At 40.3% G+C, this 17,241-nt stretch overlaps 1 protein-coding gene across 1 annotated transcript in view; it reads left to right on the plus strand.

Moving 5' to 3' along the window:
* Positions 1-17,241, plus strand: part of LOC126235992 (sialin-like) — a 192,194-nt gene that overhangs the window by 165,424 nt on the left and 9,529 nt on the right. The window contains exons 7-9 of the mRNA XM_049944988.1: positions 4,850-4,973; positions 5,068-5,201; positions 11,979-12,121. Of these exons, the coding sequence (XP_049800945.1) occupies positions 4,850-4,973; positions 5,068-5,201; positions 11,979-12,121 (401 nt within the window). The remainder of the gene's footprint in view (positions 1-4,849; positions 4,974-5,067; positions 5,202-11,978; positions 12,122-17,241) is intronic.

The following is a 17,241-nucleotide window of genomic DNA, read 5'->3' on the forward strand; positions in this document are numbered from 1 at the left end:
AGGTTGCAAGCAGGAGTAAATAGGGGCAGATAAGGATACCGTATATGTTGGATGCGCAGCAGATTACCACACTGGGAGCAGTTGGAAGGGTATCTCTCCATTTCAAAGCACGAGGGGAAGTAGTTGTAACCCTGATGGAGAACTTTATTCAGTTGCTGTTGTAGGTGGTACTGAGTCATGAGAGGGATGCTCCTTTTTTGCTAGTCATGGAATATGTTGGGGATGTTAGGTGATTAGGGAGACAAGGTGGAAGAGAGCCATTTCTGGGCAGTGGGGGAGGGTAATTTTGGTCTATGAGGGCCTCAACAAGACGCTTGATATACTTCGACAGCTTCTTCTCTGCTGTTCCCTCAGCTTGCATAAGGTCATTATATGACTTTTTTTATACAATGCATTATATATCTTGAAGATATAATTTACTTCTAAAGATAATGTATCAATGGAATGATCTGTCATTTGACACCTGTCAAATAATAATTTGAAATTTCTATTATAAATGGTAAATATGTGACCTATAGTACCCATGACGAACACTAGAAAATTGCACAAATTCCAAAACAAGCTTGTTATGTACCTGTATAAAAACAACAAGAAATAAACTATTTGCAGCAAATTTTGTAAAAATATAAAGATGTTTGGAGAGGCACAACTCGTCATTGCAGATGCAACAGCCATGAGCGGCTAGACCATATGCAAAGTACTTCTTGGTGTTGAATGCATGGCTACTGTCGAAATGGAGGTATTGTTAATGGTTGGTAGGTTTAATGTGGACTGAGGTACTGATAAAGCCAGCTCTGAAATCTCTGTTGACGTCAAAGAAAGTGGGTTGTTGGGCTGAGGAGGGCCAGGTGAAGTGAATGAATGGGAGAGAAGTAGTTGAGGTTCTGGCGGAGTGTTAATAGTGTGTTTTCACTCTCGGTCCATAGATGTTTTCACTGAATCTGAAGGCGATGGGTCTGGAATTCTGGTGGTTAGGAAGGTTTCTCTAGAAACCCCATTGATAGTTTGTCATAGAATAGTGCCGTGTGATTGACCATGGCCATACCATGAATTTGTTTGTTCGTGGTGCCCTCAAAAGAAAGGTAGTTACAGGTTAGGATACATCTGTTCATGATGACCAGGCAAGAGATTGTGGGTTTAGAATCAACTGGGCATTGTAATAGATAGCATTCAGTAGCAGGGAGGCCATAGTTGTTGGGGATGTTGATATAGAAGTAGGTGGCATAAACAGTGATGATCAAGGTGCTGGGTGGCAATGGGACAGGAACAATGCAGGGTTGATAGGGGAAATGGTTAGTGTATCCTGTACAGGAGGATAGGTTTACGAGTATTCAGCTGAACATAATGGTCAGCAATGACAAGTGATTTTCTCTGTGGAGGTGCAGTATACAGCTACAGTGGTACGTCCTGGGTGATTGTGGTTGAGTTTATGTATTTTAGGAGTGGTGGTGTAAGAAGAGGAGAAGTTCTGGCATTGACCAATAGATTTTAGGAGGGACTGGAGATCATGCTGTGCTTCTGGAATGAGGTTACTGTGACTGGACTAGTAGATGGACAGTCCGACAGCTGGTGGAGGCCTTCATTCACATAGTCTTGCAGTTCAGAACAACTGTGTTGAAGCCTTTATTGTCAGGTAGGATTATAATGTAAACATCAGTTTTTAAGGTGGTGGATTGCAGTCCTCCTTGTGCATGCAAGGCTGGTTTCCATGTTGAAGGATTTGAGAATGATGATGAGTGAATATTTGATGTTAGGAAATTCTGCAAATTTGTCAGGGGATGGTTGTAGTTGAGTAGAGGTGAACTGTGCTTAAATGAAGGAGTAAACTTAATGAGGCCTGATTCAATTTTGGTTTTGGGTTGAGGCTGATTGGTAGTGTTGGTGGGCCCAGCGTGACTGAATTTGGGAGTGGGTAAAATGTGGGCTTTTTCAAAGGATGGATACTTCTGTAGGAATGAGGTTTTTGGAGGACATGTTCATAACTGAGTTTTGTGTTTGTCTAGGCTCTGTGTCCTGCAGGAAGGGGGAGTGACTTTTTTATGGTATTTCAGATTTAGTAGGTTTGCAAAACAGGATTTGATGGCTACAATGGAGTGTGCAGGAGATCTGATGAAGGGTCTTTTAGTGGTGGTGGTGGTGGATAGTTGTAGTCAAAGGTGCGAGTATGAGGTAACTAGATCAGACAGTTTTCTGAGCTGGAGTTGCACATACTGATTTCCTGGAGGACAAGGACTTGAATCTGGAAGATGAGATGTAGATATTTGAGACTGTGGAGCAGAAGGATTTTACAGTGGAGAAGAGGTAGTTCAAGGAGGCTTGGGGCTGAGTGATACTGTCTTGCAGGACTAGGCTGATGAGAGTCATGTACTAACAGAACTTGAATAGTTATAGGCTATTGTGGAAGGATGAGTTGCAGCTTGAAATGGATAATTTGATGGTTAGGCCATTGGGAGAGGGTAGAATCTATTTTCTATCTAAGTAACAACACAGTAGTTGAGGTAGACAGGTAAAAATATGTATAAATATCTACCCACCCCAGTCAAGATTGCTGATCGCCACAGTGTAACCACGTGTGTGTTTCTTTCATCTGATGAAGGACTTTGTATGGTAGCTAAAAGACATCCAGTAGTAGATATTGAGTAGTCTACTTTTAAATGTACAGGTACATGTCTGTTGTTCAGCTCCTCCTTTATTTGGTGAGTAGCAGTCTATCCTAATTCACAAAGTTATTCCATCCCTGATTTTCCATCTTAAAGATCTTACAGGAATCATTGTTTCCGTACGTTTATTGATTGGGCTATCACAAACAAACATTTAGGTCTGTTCCCTAAGAATTGCTGTTAACTTCAGGGACAAATGTCTTACAGAGTAATATTTGAGCTCCTGCCTCAAATAAAAGTTGATCGTTGTAAAAAAGATTGTAACCACAACTGTCTTGGTGTTTGAACATGTCTTTCTGACATGCATTTATTGTTAGGTGGAATATTAACCAAAGACCACACATACTTACTCATAAAATTTGCTATTTGAGGAAGTCAAGGTATTCACAAATAGCATATAGCATCCTCATTACTTTCAAGTGATTGTAACTAATATTTTATAAGTCATTATAAACTTCAATAAGGAACTGTCACTCTCCAGTGGATTGTGAGTTGATTTGAAACTTCCTGCCAGATTAAAACTGAGTGCCAGACCAGGATTCAAACATGGAACTGCAACTATAATATTGCATTTTTTAAAGTTGTGGCAGTTCATTATGAACAGTTTTATATTCATTTACTTTTATATGTAACCGTAAGTCCAGCAGTAAAGCTAATAGTGGTACTTGTGATGCTCATAATAATTACTGAAAGTAATTTGTAGAAACAGCAACATCACTGACCAGTTAGAGCAACTTTGTGGACTCTTGACAGTTTAGTGCATGCTGTGTCTCTATCACATTCTGATGTTCTGTGTACACTTATATAAAATCATTGTTACTCTAAATATAGGTTGTGTATCACATATTCTACACCTATTTGTATCTAAGTTCCTTTGTTGGTGACCCACAAAACTCATGAACACTGCTTTTGACACCTACAAACACGTATTCAAACAAGGCTACTGACCGAAAATGCATTCCAGATGTAGTGTTTTTGCCTACATCAGCACCCAAGAAATAGCCTGCCTGGACAAGGAATATCTACTTGACATGTTAAGTACTCTGCAGTGATGCATTCAGCATCTCCAAGGGACAAAAATATAGAGCAGTGCCAGACAGTTCCACACTACCCAATTAGTTGTGCAGTGCTCACAAAATGATCCCCTTTCCACAACCACGGCACACTTGTTCAATCAATGTCTCCATGATCATGCTTCTCAACCCACTGAACAGTGCTCAGGTGTTCCCTCCCACTCCACTACCATTTCGTACAGTCGACAACATGCAACTGACATGGCCAATAATGGCAGTCATCTTGCCTTGCCGCGATCTCAGCTCACCTCACGACAGCAAGAGCTTGCCCACATGAATTCAGCTGACCTTCACTGATCAGGACATGCTCACCTCCACGCCAAGGTATCACAACTTCACACAACCATAGACACTGAAGCTGATGCACCATGGCATTCAGCTATGCTGTCATGCCCTCACCCGGCCGCCGCTGAGATGATGCGACTTGGCTCAATTTCACTGACCGGGAGAACACCACTTTTCCACAGCAACAGTCAATGAACATAGCAAGCAGCCTGTCCCACAGGTCCAAGTCTACGTTAGTTCCGTCTGCATTTCAGCTCCTCTACATGCCATGCAAGCTCTGCCAATGAAATGCACTGTCCGCATCAAATCACAGATGCAACTCAAGATGCCCACCTAGTAAATATGACAATACAACAACCCACACACAGACGTAAACAATAACCACAATGATGTTGTACTGCAGTGATTACACCACCTAGAGAACTGTGACACAACATTAGTCTAGTTACTTCCACTGTGTAACAGTTATACCACAACAATAAATGAGACATTCAACCTCCAGTAGGATAACACAGCTATGAGAAATGATCCACCTGTGCCTGGTTCCCAGCCCAGCCACAGCATGGTTAGTCAAGCACTTCTCTACAAAGATGATGAGCTGTAAGCACAGTCTCTCTCCCGCTTATGCTCTGCACTACCAGAATGGAGAGGGGCTCTATGGAAACACTGAGACATAAGAACAGAGTTCAAAATTTAACTATATTTTAGTACACAATAATTCACAAAAACACGTTAGACTAAAGAGGAAAATTAATAATATGTGCTGACAAATGAAAAGTATTTTTCAACTTTCACTGAAACAGTATTTCAAATTGTTTCTTTATTTTGCAGACTATTAAAACTCCTTGGCTTAAAATATTCTCATCACCACCATTCATTGCAACTGTCATATCACATTTTGCAGCTAATTATGGACTTTTCATGTTTCTGACAGAATTACCTACTTTTATGAGTGGTATGTTGTCTAAAATTATGATAAATAAAGAATAAAGTACACTGATTTATTATACATGTATCTTTGTTAATGTGGCCTACTATTTATTTTGCAGATACTCTTAATTTTGATCTCCAGAAAACGGGGTTTCTTTCTGCTCTCCCCCACTTAGTGATGTGTATTGTCCTTCAGATCTCAGGTCACTTGTATGACTACTTAAATAAGAAGAAAGTTCTTTCTCCCACACTGGTGAGTTAAGTAATCAATTAGATCTGAAAGGTGTTGAAAAACTATTTTAAGATATAAAGAACCATAAAAATACTGAAATAAAATATGATGGAAACTAAATAGGTTATTACAAAAATTATAGACGCAAAATCTTTCAAAATTTGCATTTTTCTCCCCAGAATAGAACGAAAAAAGTAGAAAGAAAATTAAATATGCAAAAATTAAAAATTGAGGATAATGGGGGAATTTTTCTCTAACTGAATATGACATGCAGGTATAGTAGTATTGCTACACGAGCAGACTAAAAGGGAATGGTACATCATGGATATGTGTCATGAAAGAATGTTCAGCTTCAAACAGTTCCTTTATTGGAATATCACAGTCTGTTACACAAACTTACAAAAATGCAGGGGCACTAAGAACATAGTGTGTGGACAGTAAGTTGGGAATGTTGGTCTTACAGGGAGCGCGCAAGGGATAAGTCCCTGCAGTCGCACTGTCCTCTGTGCCCTCGTTGGCTTAGATGGACAGAGCATCTGCCATGTAAACAGGAGATCCCGGGTTCAAGTCCCGGTTGGGGCACACATTTTCAACTGTCCCCACTGATGTATATCAATGCCTGTCGACAGCGTAGGGTCTTGATTTAATTATCATTAAAAATGTCTGTGAACAGAGGAAACTAGGGCCATTTGGTTTACCAGTACATGTCACGAGTGCCGATCATCCATCAGAAAGATCAGGACATCATCAATATTGTTGTGATACAACAAATGTGACTAATTTAATATAGGAATTGAAGAACTATGCAAGACACAAACAACTGGATTTACATGAGTAGTGTGAGTGTATCTAATGTAACAAAAAGGAACAATGCAAATATATATACAATTTACAAATGTAGTGACTAAACAAGTACAATAACCAAAGCTATAGCACGACACAATAATGAACTCATGGTCCATAGGCAAACTTATCTCTCAGTTTTAGGATTTTGTCTCTTAACGGCTGCATGCTTGATACCGCAGCTGGTTACTTCATTCACAGAGGTGTCAGATCACACTGCACTTGCTATATCATAAGGACTCTGTGAAGCGGATACTCCAGTCAGAAAGGCCACAGTGAGGTGGTGCTGAATCATTACTGCCCCAAAATATCATGACAGTCCTATGCCAACTAGCCTCTATAAGTACCAAGGGAAGCCTGCAATGCTATTCGCTTCGTAGGCACACAAAACTGACTCACCTTTGATGTCATGGGACATACATTTATTTTGTACTGCTACAACAAACTGTAAAGTTCTTATAAATTAGTAACTTGAACGTGTAAGAAACATTCAATAACTTCACTCATCATGTGGACAGCTCAGCATCAGTGCAGGAAGTGTTGGGAGTTGTGAGCACTTCCTATAACATGCTTTTCAGGTAAAAGCCAGGTGCTGCAACAAACAGGTGCATTGCAGAGAAAAGTCTTTTCCTTGGATGCTTACTGCTTCCTGGGTCACATGTCATATGTTAGGGCAGATGGGTGGTGGGCACAAATGCATAGCTGTGAGTCATCACACAGCTCACCCCGTCATCACACAGCTCACCCCCTGCGAGGAGGAGAGGGTTGGTTGATGGACGCAGTGGATGCACCCAGGGCAGCAGTGCAGTGTGATCAGGACTGGGTCTGCTGGTGATGGTAGAGATGGCAGCATGGCATGCAGTGGCCTCTGTGATATCATGTTGTGAGTCAGGTGTGGTAGCAACACCCCACTGTACTGCCAGTGGGGACAGGGGGTGGTTGTAGTCAGGCCTGTCACAGTGTGGAGGTGAAGCCTGATGAGGGTAACAGTTTCCAGGGATGGATGAAGAGATTAGAGTCAGAGTCAAGATGGTAGGGTTGTTGGAGAGGAAGAACTCCAACAATTATGGACAAACAGGTGCTGAGAAATAGTGGAGCAGCCAGGAGCACCTAATGCTGGCCACTACTGGTGTTTGGGGACCATGCACATGGTGACTGGCAGTTTCCAGCATCACTGCCAGTTCTTTTTTGGTTCCAGTAAAGATCACTGGCACCCTAGATGTCAAACATCCCAGCCATCACTAGCTGTCTGGGAGAGGGGGATGTGCACTGGCAGCCATAGACATTGTCAGATGGGGCAGGCACAGCATGGGGCAGGATTTTGCCAGTCATGTGAACTGTAAGCTCACTAAGTCCATGGAGGGTTCATGGCATTTGGAGTGCTTGGGCGTTGATGTGGCCTGTCCTTGTGGGAAATAGTGCAGAGGGCATTGTGACACGGCGTAGTGGTGGTGACAGTGTGGGGGCTTGTGATTCAAAAAGGCTGTCCACCACAACGGCCGCCACATCCTCATTTGTATAGTCATGTGTGGCTAACACCACGTGGATTGTGAGGTGCAGATGTGGGAACCAATTTGCAAGTGATAGTGTTTTGGGAACGATCACAGGCTCTGCAAGTGGGCAGAGATGCTGGAGGAACTGTAGGGGCTGCATGCCAGCGCATTCCTCTGATGAAAATACTACATGCATATGCTGCATCTCCGATGCAGCCAGTATTATCAGCCAGTCTCTTAGGGCACTGAATCTGCCTGACTGTGGCTGCCAGACCACGTGATTGTCTGCTAGGGCAGACAAGCAGCAGACACAAATGCATACTAGTGCATCCCTACAGTATGATAAAACATCTAAATGTCATGATAAAAGAGATAAAATAGAAAACTGCTCATTAAACTTAACAATTTAAAATACTAACCAACAATTAGAACTCCAGAAAACTAGGACATTTCTCTTGTAGTGATGGCAGCAGATTTTTCAGAGATAAAAGTGCATCCAACTGGGATGAGAAGTACAGACACAAGAAACAGTAATATACAAGGGAAGCTTAGAAAATAACACACAATAATTTTACTATCAAAAAGTTTAATATGTAAAAAAAAAAAAAAAAATTAAAAATCTCAAATGAACTTATATATTTTACCTCCTTTTCTACATAGTCACCAACATTCTCAAAACATTTTTCCCATTGTGGTACCAATTTGAATACACACTGTTTGTAGAAATCTGAAGTCTGTTTGGTTGCAGTATAGCCATTTGCAGGCTGCTGATTTCACTTTCACATCTGTCATAAAGCATTGATCAGTCAGGAATTTCTTCTTGGTACTAAACAGACAAAAGTCTGATGATCGATGCTGTATGGTGGACAATGGCGCAACTTGGACCCAAATTTGACAATTTTCTCATGAACAGGAGTAGCACTATGGGGGCAAGCACTGTCATGAAGAAGTTTGACACTGTCAGTATCAATGTTGTGATGTTTCTCATGAAGGACATGATGCAACTTAGCCAAAGTTTTAATGCAGGCTGCAGCATTCACAGTTGTCCTGTTTCAGCAAAGTTCACCAATAACATGCCATGCATATCCCAGAAAACTGTTACAAGGACTTTCCTAGCAGATTCAGTCACTTTGATGTTTTTTTTCTCTTTTTTTTTCTGGGAAACCAGCATGTTTCCACTCCACAGAGTCCTGCTGTGTTTCAGCATGTAGTGGTACACCCACGACTCGTCACCAGTGACTGTTCCTTTCATAAAGCCATGCCCTTCTGCTGCATAACATGTGAAGTGATCCATGCTTGTCATCATTGTCTGGTCCTTTTGGTTGTCTGTTAGGTTTGTAGGTACCCAGTGAGCACTAACTTTACAAAATTTCAGTTTGTCACGAACAGTACCATATATCGCACCATAGGAAGTGTTGAACTGGTGCAATAAGGTCTGCAATTGCACACACCATTCATTCGAAGTAGCTGCCTCAATGTGAGGGTTGCAGCTGTTACCAGCCACCTGAAGCATGGCGAATCACTAAGGTTCACATGGCCCTTTTGGAAGAATGCACAGTACATGGAGAAATTGCTACAGTACTTACAATTGTACTCATACATGCCATGCTTCTCTCTGTGAATTTCATTTAATTTATTCCCTTTAGACCACAAATATTAAACTATACTTCACTGCTATTCACAAGCTGATGACAGTAATGTGTGCATATATTTGTTTCATAGTTCAGGCTTCTCTCACTAGAGCTGCACATGAAAACAAAATACCCTCTCTAGTGCTAATTTCAAACAATAGCATCATGAAATTTCAACATTCCAGCTGTGGTACCAGGGGGAAAATTATGCATTACTTTCTGATCCTCTTCCATAGAAAGAATCAGTAGGCTAGAAAAGGGCGTATATCAAATGTTTAAAAGCAGCATACATAAAGAGGAAATGGAAGAAAAAAAAGATACATTAATCAAGGGTGTAGCACAAAATTAGAAAAGGGGAAAAGGATATGGAAAAGAAAGAGGGGGGGATAATAAATAATAAAAAAAATGTTTATATTAGAAAATGATGCTCCAGAAGATGTAAGATCAAATAAGAGAGAGTCAAAACAAGAGATATTTGACAGTCAAAGCAGTCAATATGGTATTTACAATCAAAGCAAACCAGCTGATTAGTCTGGAGAAGTAAGGTACTACATCCCATCAAGTTACTTTATCAATAATATTCTAAGGACAATTTTTTATTTATAAACCTGTAGCATATGTAATGTAAAATAATGTGATTATTTCTGGTGCTAAACTTAAGTAATTCACTATTGCACGTATTTCTCTGTGTATGATGTATATGTGTAAAAGGGAATACACCAACAGGTTGAAAATGACTCATTTAATGAGGTGGGTAGACAATCAGGTAAGAATAATTTTATTTCTCAGAAAGTAACTGAAGAGGAGGTGGTTGCATACAGTTTTTGTCAACTAGAATTTTCACTAGTTCTCTGGTTTAAGATGCAATCCCTTCCATAGTTTTTATAGAAAACAGTGACAGTAACATGGACATAATGAAATCAGCAGCCATCTTGGTGCTTCTTGAGAAGAGGAGGAAGTGTGCTGGTACTGAGTTCTTGCAGCCTTAGATTTCATTCACATACACAGTAATATAAAAATCAATATACTGCTCAACCACCAATTGTTAACATATGTAGATTTAGGATACGACCCTTTCATACACTATAGGGTTGGAGCGGGTAGGGTAAAGTAAAGGAGGAGATGTGCTAGGGGAGAGGGAAGCTTATGGAGACAGGAAAAGAGAATGAAGTGAGATGAAGAGAAGACTGAGAGAGAACTATACAAGAAAAGTGTGTGTGTGTGTGTGTGTGTGTGTGAGAGAGAGAGAGAGAGAGAGAGAGAGAGAGAGAGAGAGAGAGAGAGAGAGAGAGAGAGAGAGGAGAGGGGGAAGGTGGGTCAGTGGAGTCAAGGAAAGAGGGATGAGTGAGAGGAGGGAGAAGGAAAATGGAGAGACAGAGAAAGGAGGTAGAAAGGGGAGCAAAATGAGAAGAGGACAGGGCAGATGAACAGGGAGAGGAGAAGGTGAGGAAGAGGTATGTATGAGGGAAGAAGAATGCAAGGGAAAGGAGAGTACAGGTTCTGGGCATGGGTAGAATTCTAAGACAGTATAAAAAAAAAAAAAACACAAAAGACTCAAAGCCTGTCATCCAGTCTCTGTCAGTTAATTTTCTTTCAACAGTGAGATTGAGCTACATATCATCAATTCAGTGATGAATGATTATATTATATTTACTGATTTCACTGCAGTTTCAAAGGATTACTGCACTGAAAGGCAAAATAAATGTAGATTTTACTGCACTTTGATATGTGACTAAATTCTTGATCTAACACAGTAATTTAGTTCTTTGAGACATATACAGGGTATACATAAAGTGCAGGAACACTTTCAATTATTTATTGCACAAGAATCAAACATTTTACAGATATCATACATATGTCATTTTAAAGTGAAACCATGAAAGTCTTTTTTTCATGTATACTGCCACAGATTAGTTTGGTAATTTGCTGATAGTGAGCGCTAGTTGCAATCATGGCAAGTTCAAGTGTGAGAGCACTTCACTGAGAGCACTCTCACTGGATATCCCTACTTGGATTTTTGAGCAATGGCTGATGCCTGAAATGCAATCGAACTCTCCGTTCATCTTTCAGCAGGATGGGGCTCCACCCCATTTTCAGCGTGAAGGTCGTGGGTACCTGAACACTGAGCTGCTGCATCAATGGATGGGCCGTGCTACAGAAGGGGACAGCTGTTTCATGAAATGGCCTCCCCGATCACCAGATCTCACACCGTGTGACTTTTTCTATGGGGACACATTAAAGATCTGGTGTGTATATTGCCTCTACCATGTGATATAGCAGAGCTTTGGGAGAGAATATGGGAAGTGACTTCCATAGTCAACAATTCCATGCTGGGACAGGTATGGCAAGAATTTGATTACTGTATCTGCCAGGTCACTCATGGTTCGCATATTGAAAGATTGTAAAAAAAAACTTTCAGAGTTTCTCTTCAAAATGCAATATGTATGACATCTGTAAAATGTTTAGTTCTTGTACAATAAATAATTGAAAGTGTTGTTGGACTTTATGTACACTCTGTATACATATCTACACCATAATGTGTAGCTGTGAAGTGGCACACTCTGTTATACCAAGGTGGTGCCACACACATACACATCAGATAAATTTTATGTATTTACATAAACATTTGTGCATATTAGAAAAAACATTAACATTTTACTAGATTTTGAAAAATGGAAATAATGTTCAGTGAATTCTTTCATTTTGTTAATTTGTACTTAGTTTATAATACAGTCAGCATACTTTAGTGGCAGGAAATAAAACTACTAGTTTTTTTGCATGTGTACTGTTTGTATTGTGAATGCTTAACTGATAAAAATTTGTGTTTACAGTTGCGAAAGTTGTTTCTTTGTGGATCGTTTACCATACAGGCTGCACTTTTAGTGCTAGCTTCTTATCTCAGGATACCTGCAGCAGTTGCACTGTGTCTAACAATGTGTCTGGGGGCAGGTGCATTATGCTATACAGCTCTGTGGTAGGTACATACAAGAATCTATGTACAAAACAAATTAATTCATTATATGTATTATGTAATAAACATATTAATATAATGAAATATACAGAGTGATTCAAAAGTAATGTCTCATAGGATAAATTTGGTATTAGTAGAGACATCAAAAACTACAACCAGAGGAACGACCCACCACAACCACACTGCCAAAAGTAGTTAGTTAGTGCAGTGCATAGTACAATGTGGCTGGTTGTGAGCAGTTGATTAATGCACTCTGATGGAGGCTATTAAAGGGACATCAATTATCACAACTGTGTAGTGGTGCTGTTCTACATTGTAGTGACTCATACAGCAATTTACTTATGTCAGGAGCAGACTGAAATGGTTCTCATCCATGCAGCAGGCATGAGTCAGTGGGAAGCAGTAACAGGAGAACCAACATTATCTTAATCACAGAATGATTGGCTGTTTGATCAAATGGTTCAAGTCTACAGGCATTTACATGACAAAAGACATTCTGAATGACCACGCACAGCAATTAGGGTTACACAATCAGCAGCTGTACTACCTAATGTCAACAAGGAACATGGCATGGCATCAGCCAGGCGTCCATATCCAGAATGCTGTCCTCTAACCATTTCCATCCCGGTCGAATCCACTTTGTGAAATAACTTCATGGTGATGATGCTGACAGGTGGGTGCAGTTCTTTGGATGGTTTGAAGAAAAATGCACACACCAGCAGAACATTGAAGCTTACATTTTCTTCAGTGATGAAACCAGTTTCTGTTTGAACATGAAACGAAGCTTTCCCTTTGTGACTTCTGAACAGGGGTAGATGGTGACACAGATGTGCGATTAGAGCCTCTCAATACTAAAAAATTTTACCTGATCTTTTTTATTTTACAAAATATATGTATGATAAAGATATTGTCATTTACGTAAATGTTACCATAGATCAATATTTCCATCAAGTGTTAAACTCTTTGTAATGTATCACCTTTGTTCTGATGGCATGAAAAGTTGTGAGTTAGTTGAAGAAGGTGAGTATTTGTGTTTGGTACTGGTAGAAGCCTTCCCCCATGAACCATGGACCTTGCCGTTGGTGGGGAGGCTTGCGTGCCTCAGCGATACAGATGGCCGTACCGTAGGTGCAACCACAACAGAGGGGTATCTGTTGAGAAGCCAAACAAACATGTGGTTCCTGAAGAGGGGCAGCAGCCTTTTCAGTAGTTGCAGGGGCAACAGTCTCGATGATTGACTGATCTGGCCTTGTAACATTAAGCAAAACGGCCTTGCTGTGCTGGTACTGCGAACGGCTGAAAGCAAGGGGAAACTGCAGCCGTAATTTTTCCCGAGGACATGCAGCTTTACTGTATAATTAAATGATGATGGTGTCCTCTTGGGTAAAATATTCCGGAGGTAAAATAGTCCCCCATTCGGATCTCCGGGCAGGGACTACTCAAGAGGACGTTGTTATCAGGAGAAAGAAAACTGGCATTCTACGGATCGGCGCGTGGAATGTCAGATCCCTTACTCGGGCAGGTAGGTTAGAAAATTTAAAAAGGGAAATGGATAGTTTAAAGTTAGATATAGTGGGAATTAGTGAAGTTCGGTGGCAGGAGGAACAAGACTTTTGGTCAGGTGATTACAGATTTATAAATACAAAATCAAATAGGGGTAATGCAGGAGTAGGTTTCATAATGAATAAAAAAATAGGAGTGCGGGTTAGCTACTACAAACAGCATAGTGAACGCATTATTGTGGCCAAGATAGACACAAAGCCCATGCCTACTACAGTAGTACAAGTTTATATGCCAACTAGCTCTGCAGATGATGAAGAAATTGATTAAATGTATGACGAGATAAAAGAAATTATTCAGGTAGTGAAGGGAGACGAAAATTTAATAGTCATGGGTGACTGGAATTCGTCAGTAGGAAAAGGGAGAGAAGGAAACATAGTGGGTGAATATGGATTGGGGGGAAGAAATGAAAGAGGAAGCCGCCTTGTAGAATTTTGCACAGAGCATAACTTAATCATAGCTAACACTTGGTTCAAGAATCATAAAAGAAGGTTGTATACCTGGAAGAATCCTGGAGATACTAAAAGGTATCAGATAGATTATATAATGGTAAGACAGAGATTTAGGAACCAAGTTTTAAATTGTAAGACATTTCCAGAGGCAGATGTGGATTCTGACCACAATCTATTGGTTATGAACTGCAGATTGAAACTGAAGAAACTGCAAAAAGGTGGGAATTTAAGGAGATGGGACCTGGATAAACTGAAAGAACCAGAGGTTTTAGAGAGTTTCAGGGAGAGCATAAGGGAACAATTGACAGGAATGGGGGAAAGAAATACAGTAGAAGAAGAATGGGTAGCTCTGAGGGATGAAGTAGTGAAGGCAGCAGACGATCAAGTAGGTAAAAAGACGAGGGCTAATAGAAATCCTTGGGTAACAGAAGAAATATTGAATTTAATTGATGAAACGAGAAAATATAAAAATGCAGCAAGTGAAGCAGGAAAAAAGGAATACAAGCGTCTCAAAAATGAGATCGACAGGAAGTGCAAAATGGCTAAGCAGGGATGGCTAGAGGACAAATGTAAGGATGTAGAGGCTTGTCTCACTAGGGGTAAGATAGATACTGCCTACAGGAAAATTAAAGAGACCTTTGGAGAGAAGAGAACCACTTGTATGAATATCAAGAGCTCAGATGGCAACCCAGTTCTAAGCAAAGAAGGGAAGGCAGAAAGGTGGAAGGAGTATATAGAGGGTTTATACAAGGGCGATGTACTTGAGGACAATGTTATGGAAATGGAAGAGGATGTAGATGAAGATGAAATGGGAGATAAGATACTGCGTGAAGAGTTTGACAGAGCACTGAAAGACCTGAGTTGAAACAAGGCCCCGGGAGTAGACAACATTCCACTAGAACTACTGATGGCCTTGGGAGAGCCAGTCATGACAAAACTCTACCATCTGGTGAGCAAGATGTATGAGACAGGCGAAATACCCACAGACTTCAAGAAGAATATAATAATTCCAATCCCAAAGAAAGCGGGTGTTGACAGATCTGAAAATTACCGAACTATCAGTTTAATAAGTCACAGCTGCAAAATACTAACGCCAATTCTTTACAGACGAATGGAAAAACTGGTAGAAGTGGACCTCGGGGAAGATCAGTTTGGATTCTGTAGAAATGTTGGAACACGTGAGGCAATACTAACCTTACGACTTATCTTAGAAGAAAGATTAAGAAAAGGCAAACCTACGTTTCTAGCATTTGTAGACTTAGAGAAAGCTTTTGACAACGTTAACTGGAATACTCTCTTTCAAATTCTGAAGGCGGCAGGGGTAAAATACAAGGAGCGAAAGGCTATTTACAATTTGTACAGAAACCAGATGGCAGTTATAAGAGTCGAGGGGCATGAAAGGGAAGCAGTGGTTGGGAAAGGAGTGAGACAGGGCTGTAGCCTCTCCCCGATGTTATTCAATCTGTATATTGAGCAAGCAGTAAAGGAAACAAAAGAAAAATTCGGAGTAGGTATTAAAATTCATGGAGAAGAAGTAAAAACTTTGAGGTTTGCCGATGACATTGTAATTCTGTCAGAGACAGCAAAGGACTTGGAAGAGCAGTTGAACGGAATGGACAGTGTCTTGAAAGGAGGATGTAAGATGAACATCAACAAAAGCAAAACGAGGATAATGGAATGTAGTCAAATTAAATCGGGTGATGCTGAGGGGATTAGATTAGGAAATGAGACACTTAAAGTAGTAGAGGAGTTTTGCTATTTAGGGAGTAAAATAACTGATGATGGTTGAAGTAGAGAGGATATAAAATGTAGACTGGCAATGGCAAGGAAAGCGTTTCTGAAGAAGAAAAATTTGTTATCATCGAGTATAGATTTAAGTGTCAGGAAGTCGTTTCTGAAAGTTTTTGTATGGAGTGTAGCCATGTATGGAAGTGAAACATGGACGATAAATACTTTGGACAAGAAGAGAATAGAAGCTTTCGAAATGTGGTGCTACAGAAGAATGATGAAGATAAGGTGGGTAGATCACATAACTAATGAGAAGGTATTGAATAGGATTGGGGAGAAGAGAAGTTTGTGGCACAACTTGACTAGAAGAAGGGATCGGTTGGTAGGACATGTTTTGAGGCATCAAGGGATCACAAATTTAGCATTGGAGGGCAGCGTGGAGGGTAAAAATCGTAGAGGGAGACCAAGAGATGAATACACTAAGCAGATTCAGAATGATGTAGGTTGCAGTAGGTACTGTCTTTGGAATGGCTGTATAGTGTGTTCTGATAAATGTGTGAACAAAATAAGTTACTTTGATCGTTTAACGAGCTTAAGTTAAACATTTTATGGTGTGTGTATGCGGATTAGTAATTGTTCTCGGTGAGTAACTAAAAATACGGCGATCTGTTGAAAGAACAGGGACATATTGTACTTTGAAACTAACTAGTGGACAATGGCCGCGACCAGTTCGGAAAATTTGAATTCTATTTACGAAACAAGTGAGGAAGCGTGGAATAAACCGTGTTCCTGTAACAAAACAGCAAGAAAAGGCGTGTGTTGTGTAAATTGTAACAGTAAATTCCATTACTCGTGTGTAAATTCAACGAATAGAGTGAAAAGCTGGAAATGCAGTGATTGTTTTCGTACTGATGGTGACGATATGGACGAAAGCAAAACAGACCCGTTAAAAACGTGTGTGTGCGAAAAGTTACAGAATGAACTCAGAATAGTAAGAAAGGAACTTAAGTATTCGAAAACAATTATATGTTTGCTAACAAACGAACTACAGAAGCGAGAATCAGGCAAGATAGAAATGTGCAAAAACTACAGATTTGATGCACCCAACATAAATCACGATTCACAACACAGTGTGCATACCACAACACAGAACGCAGTTCAAAAAGGAAATCAATCTATGGGTGCAGCAATGAAAATGCAAACCTTTGCTCCTGAGAGTCAGTCAGTGAATAGGAGACCCAAAATATTCGTTGCCTCAGATAGCCATGGCAGAGACTGTGCAAGAAACATTTTAAACTTAGCTTCAAATAAATATGATGTTGAAGGGAAGGTGATACCAGGTGCTCCCACTAGTGTAATACTAAAAAAATGCAATGACCTCCA

Source organism: Schistocerca nitens, chromosome 2 (assembly GCF_023898315.1).
Source record: "Schistocerca nitens isolate TAMUIC-IGC-003100 chromosome 2, iqSchNite1.1, whole genome shotgun sequence".
NCBI lineage: Eukaryota > Metazoa > Arthropoda > Insecta > Orthoptera > Acrididae > Schistocerca > Schistocerca nitens.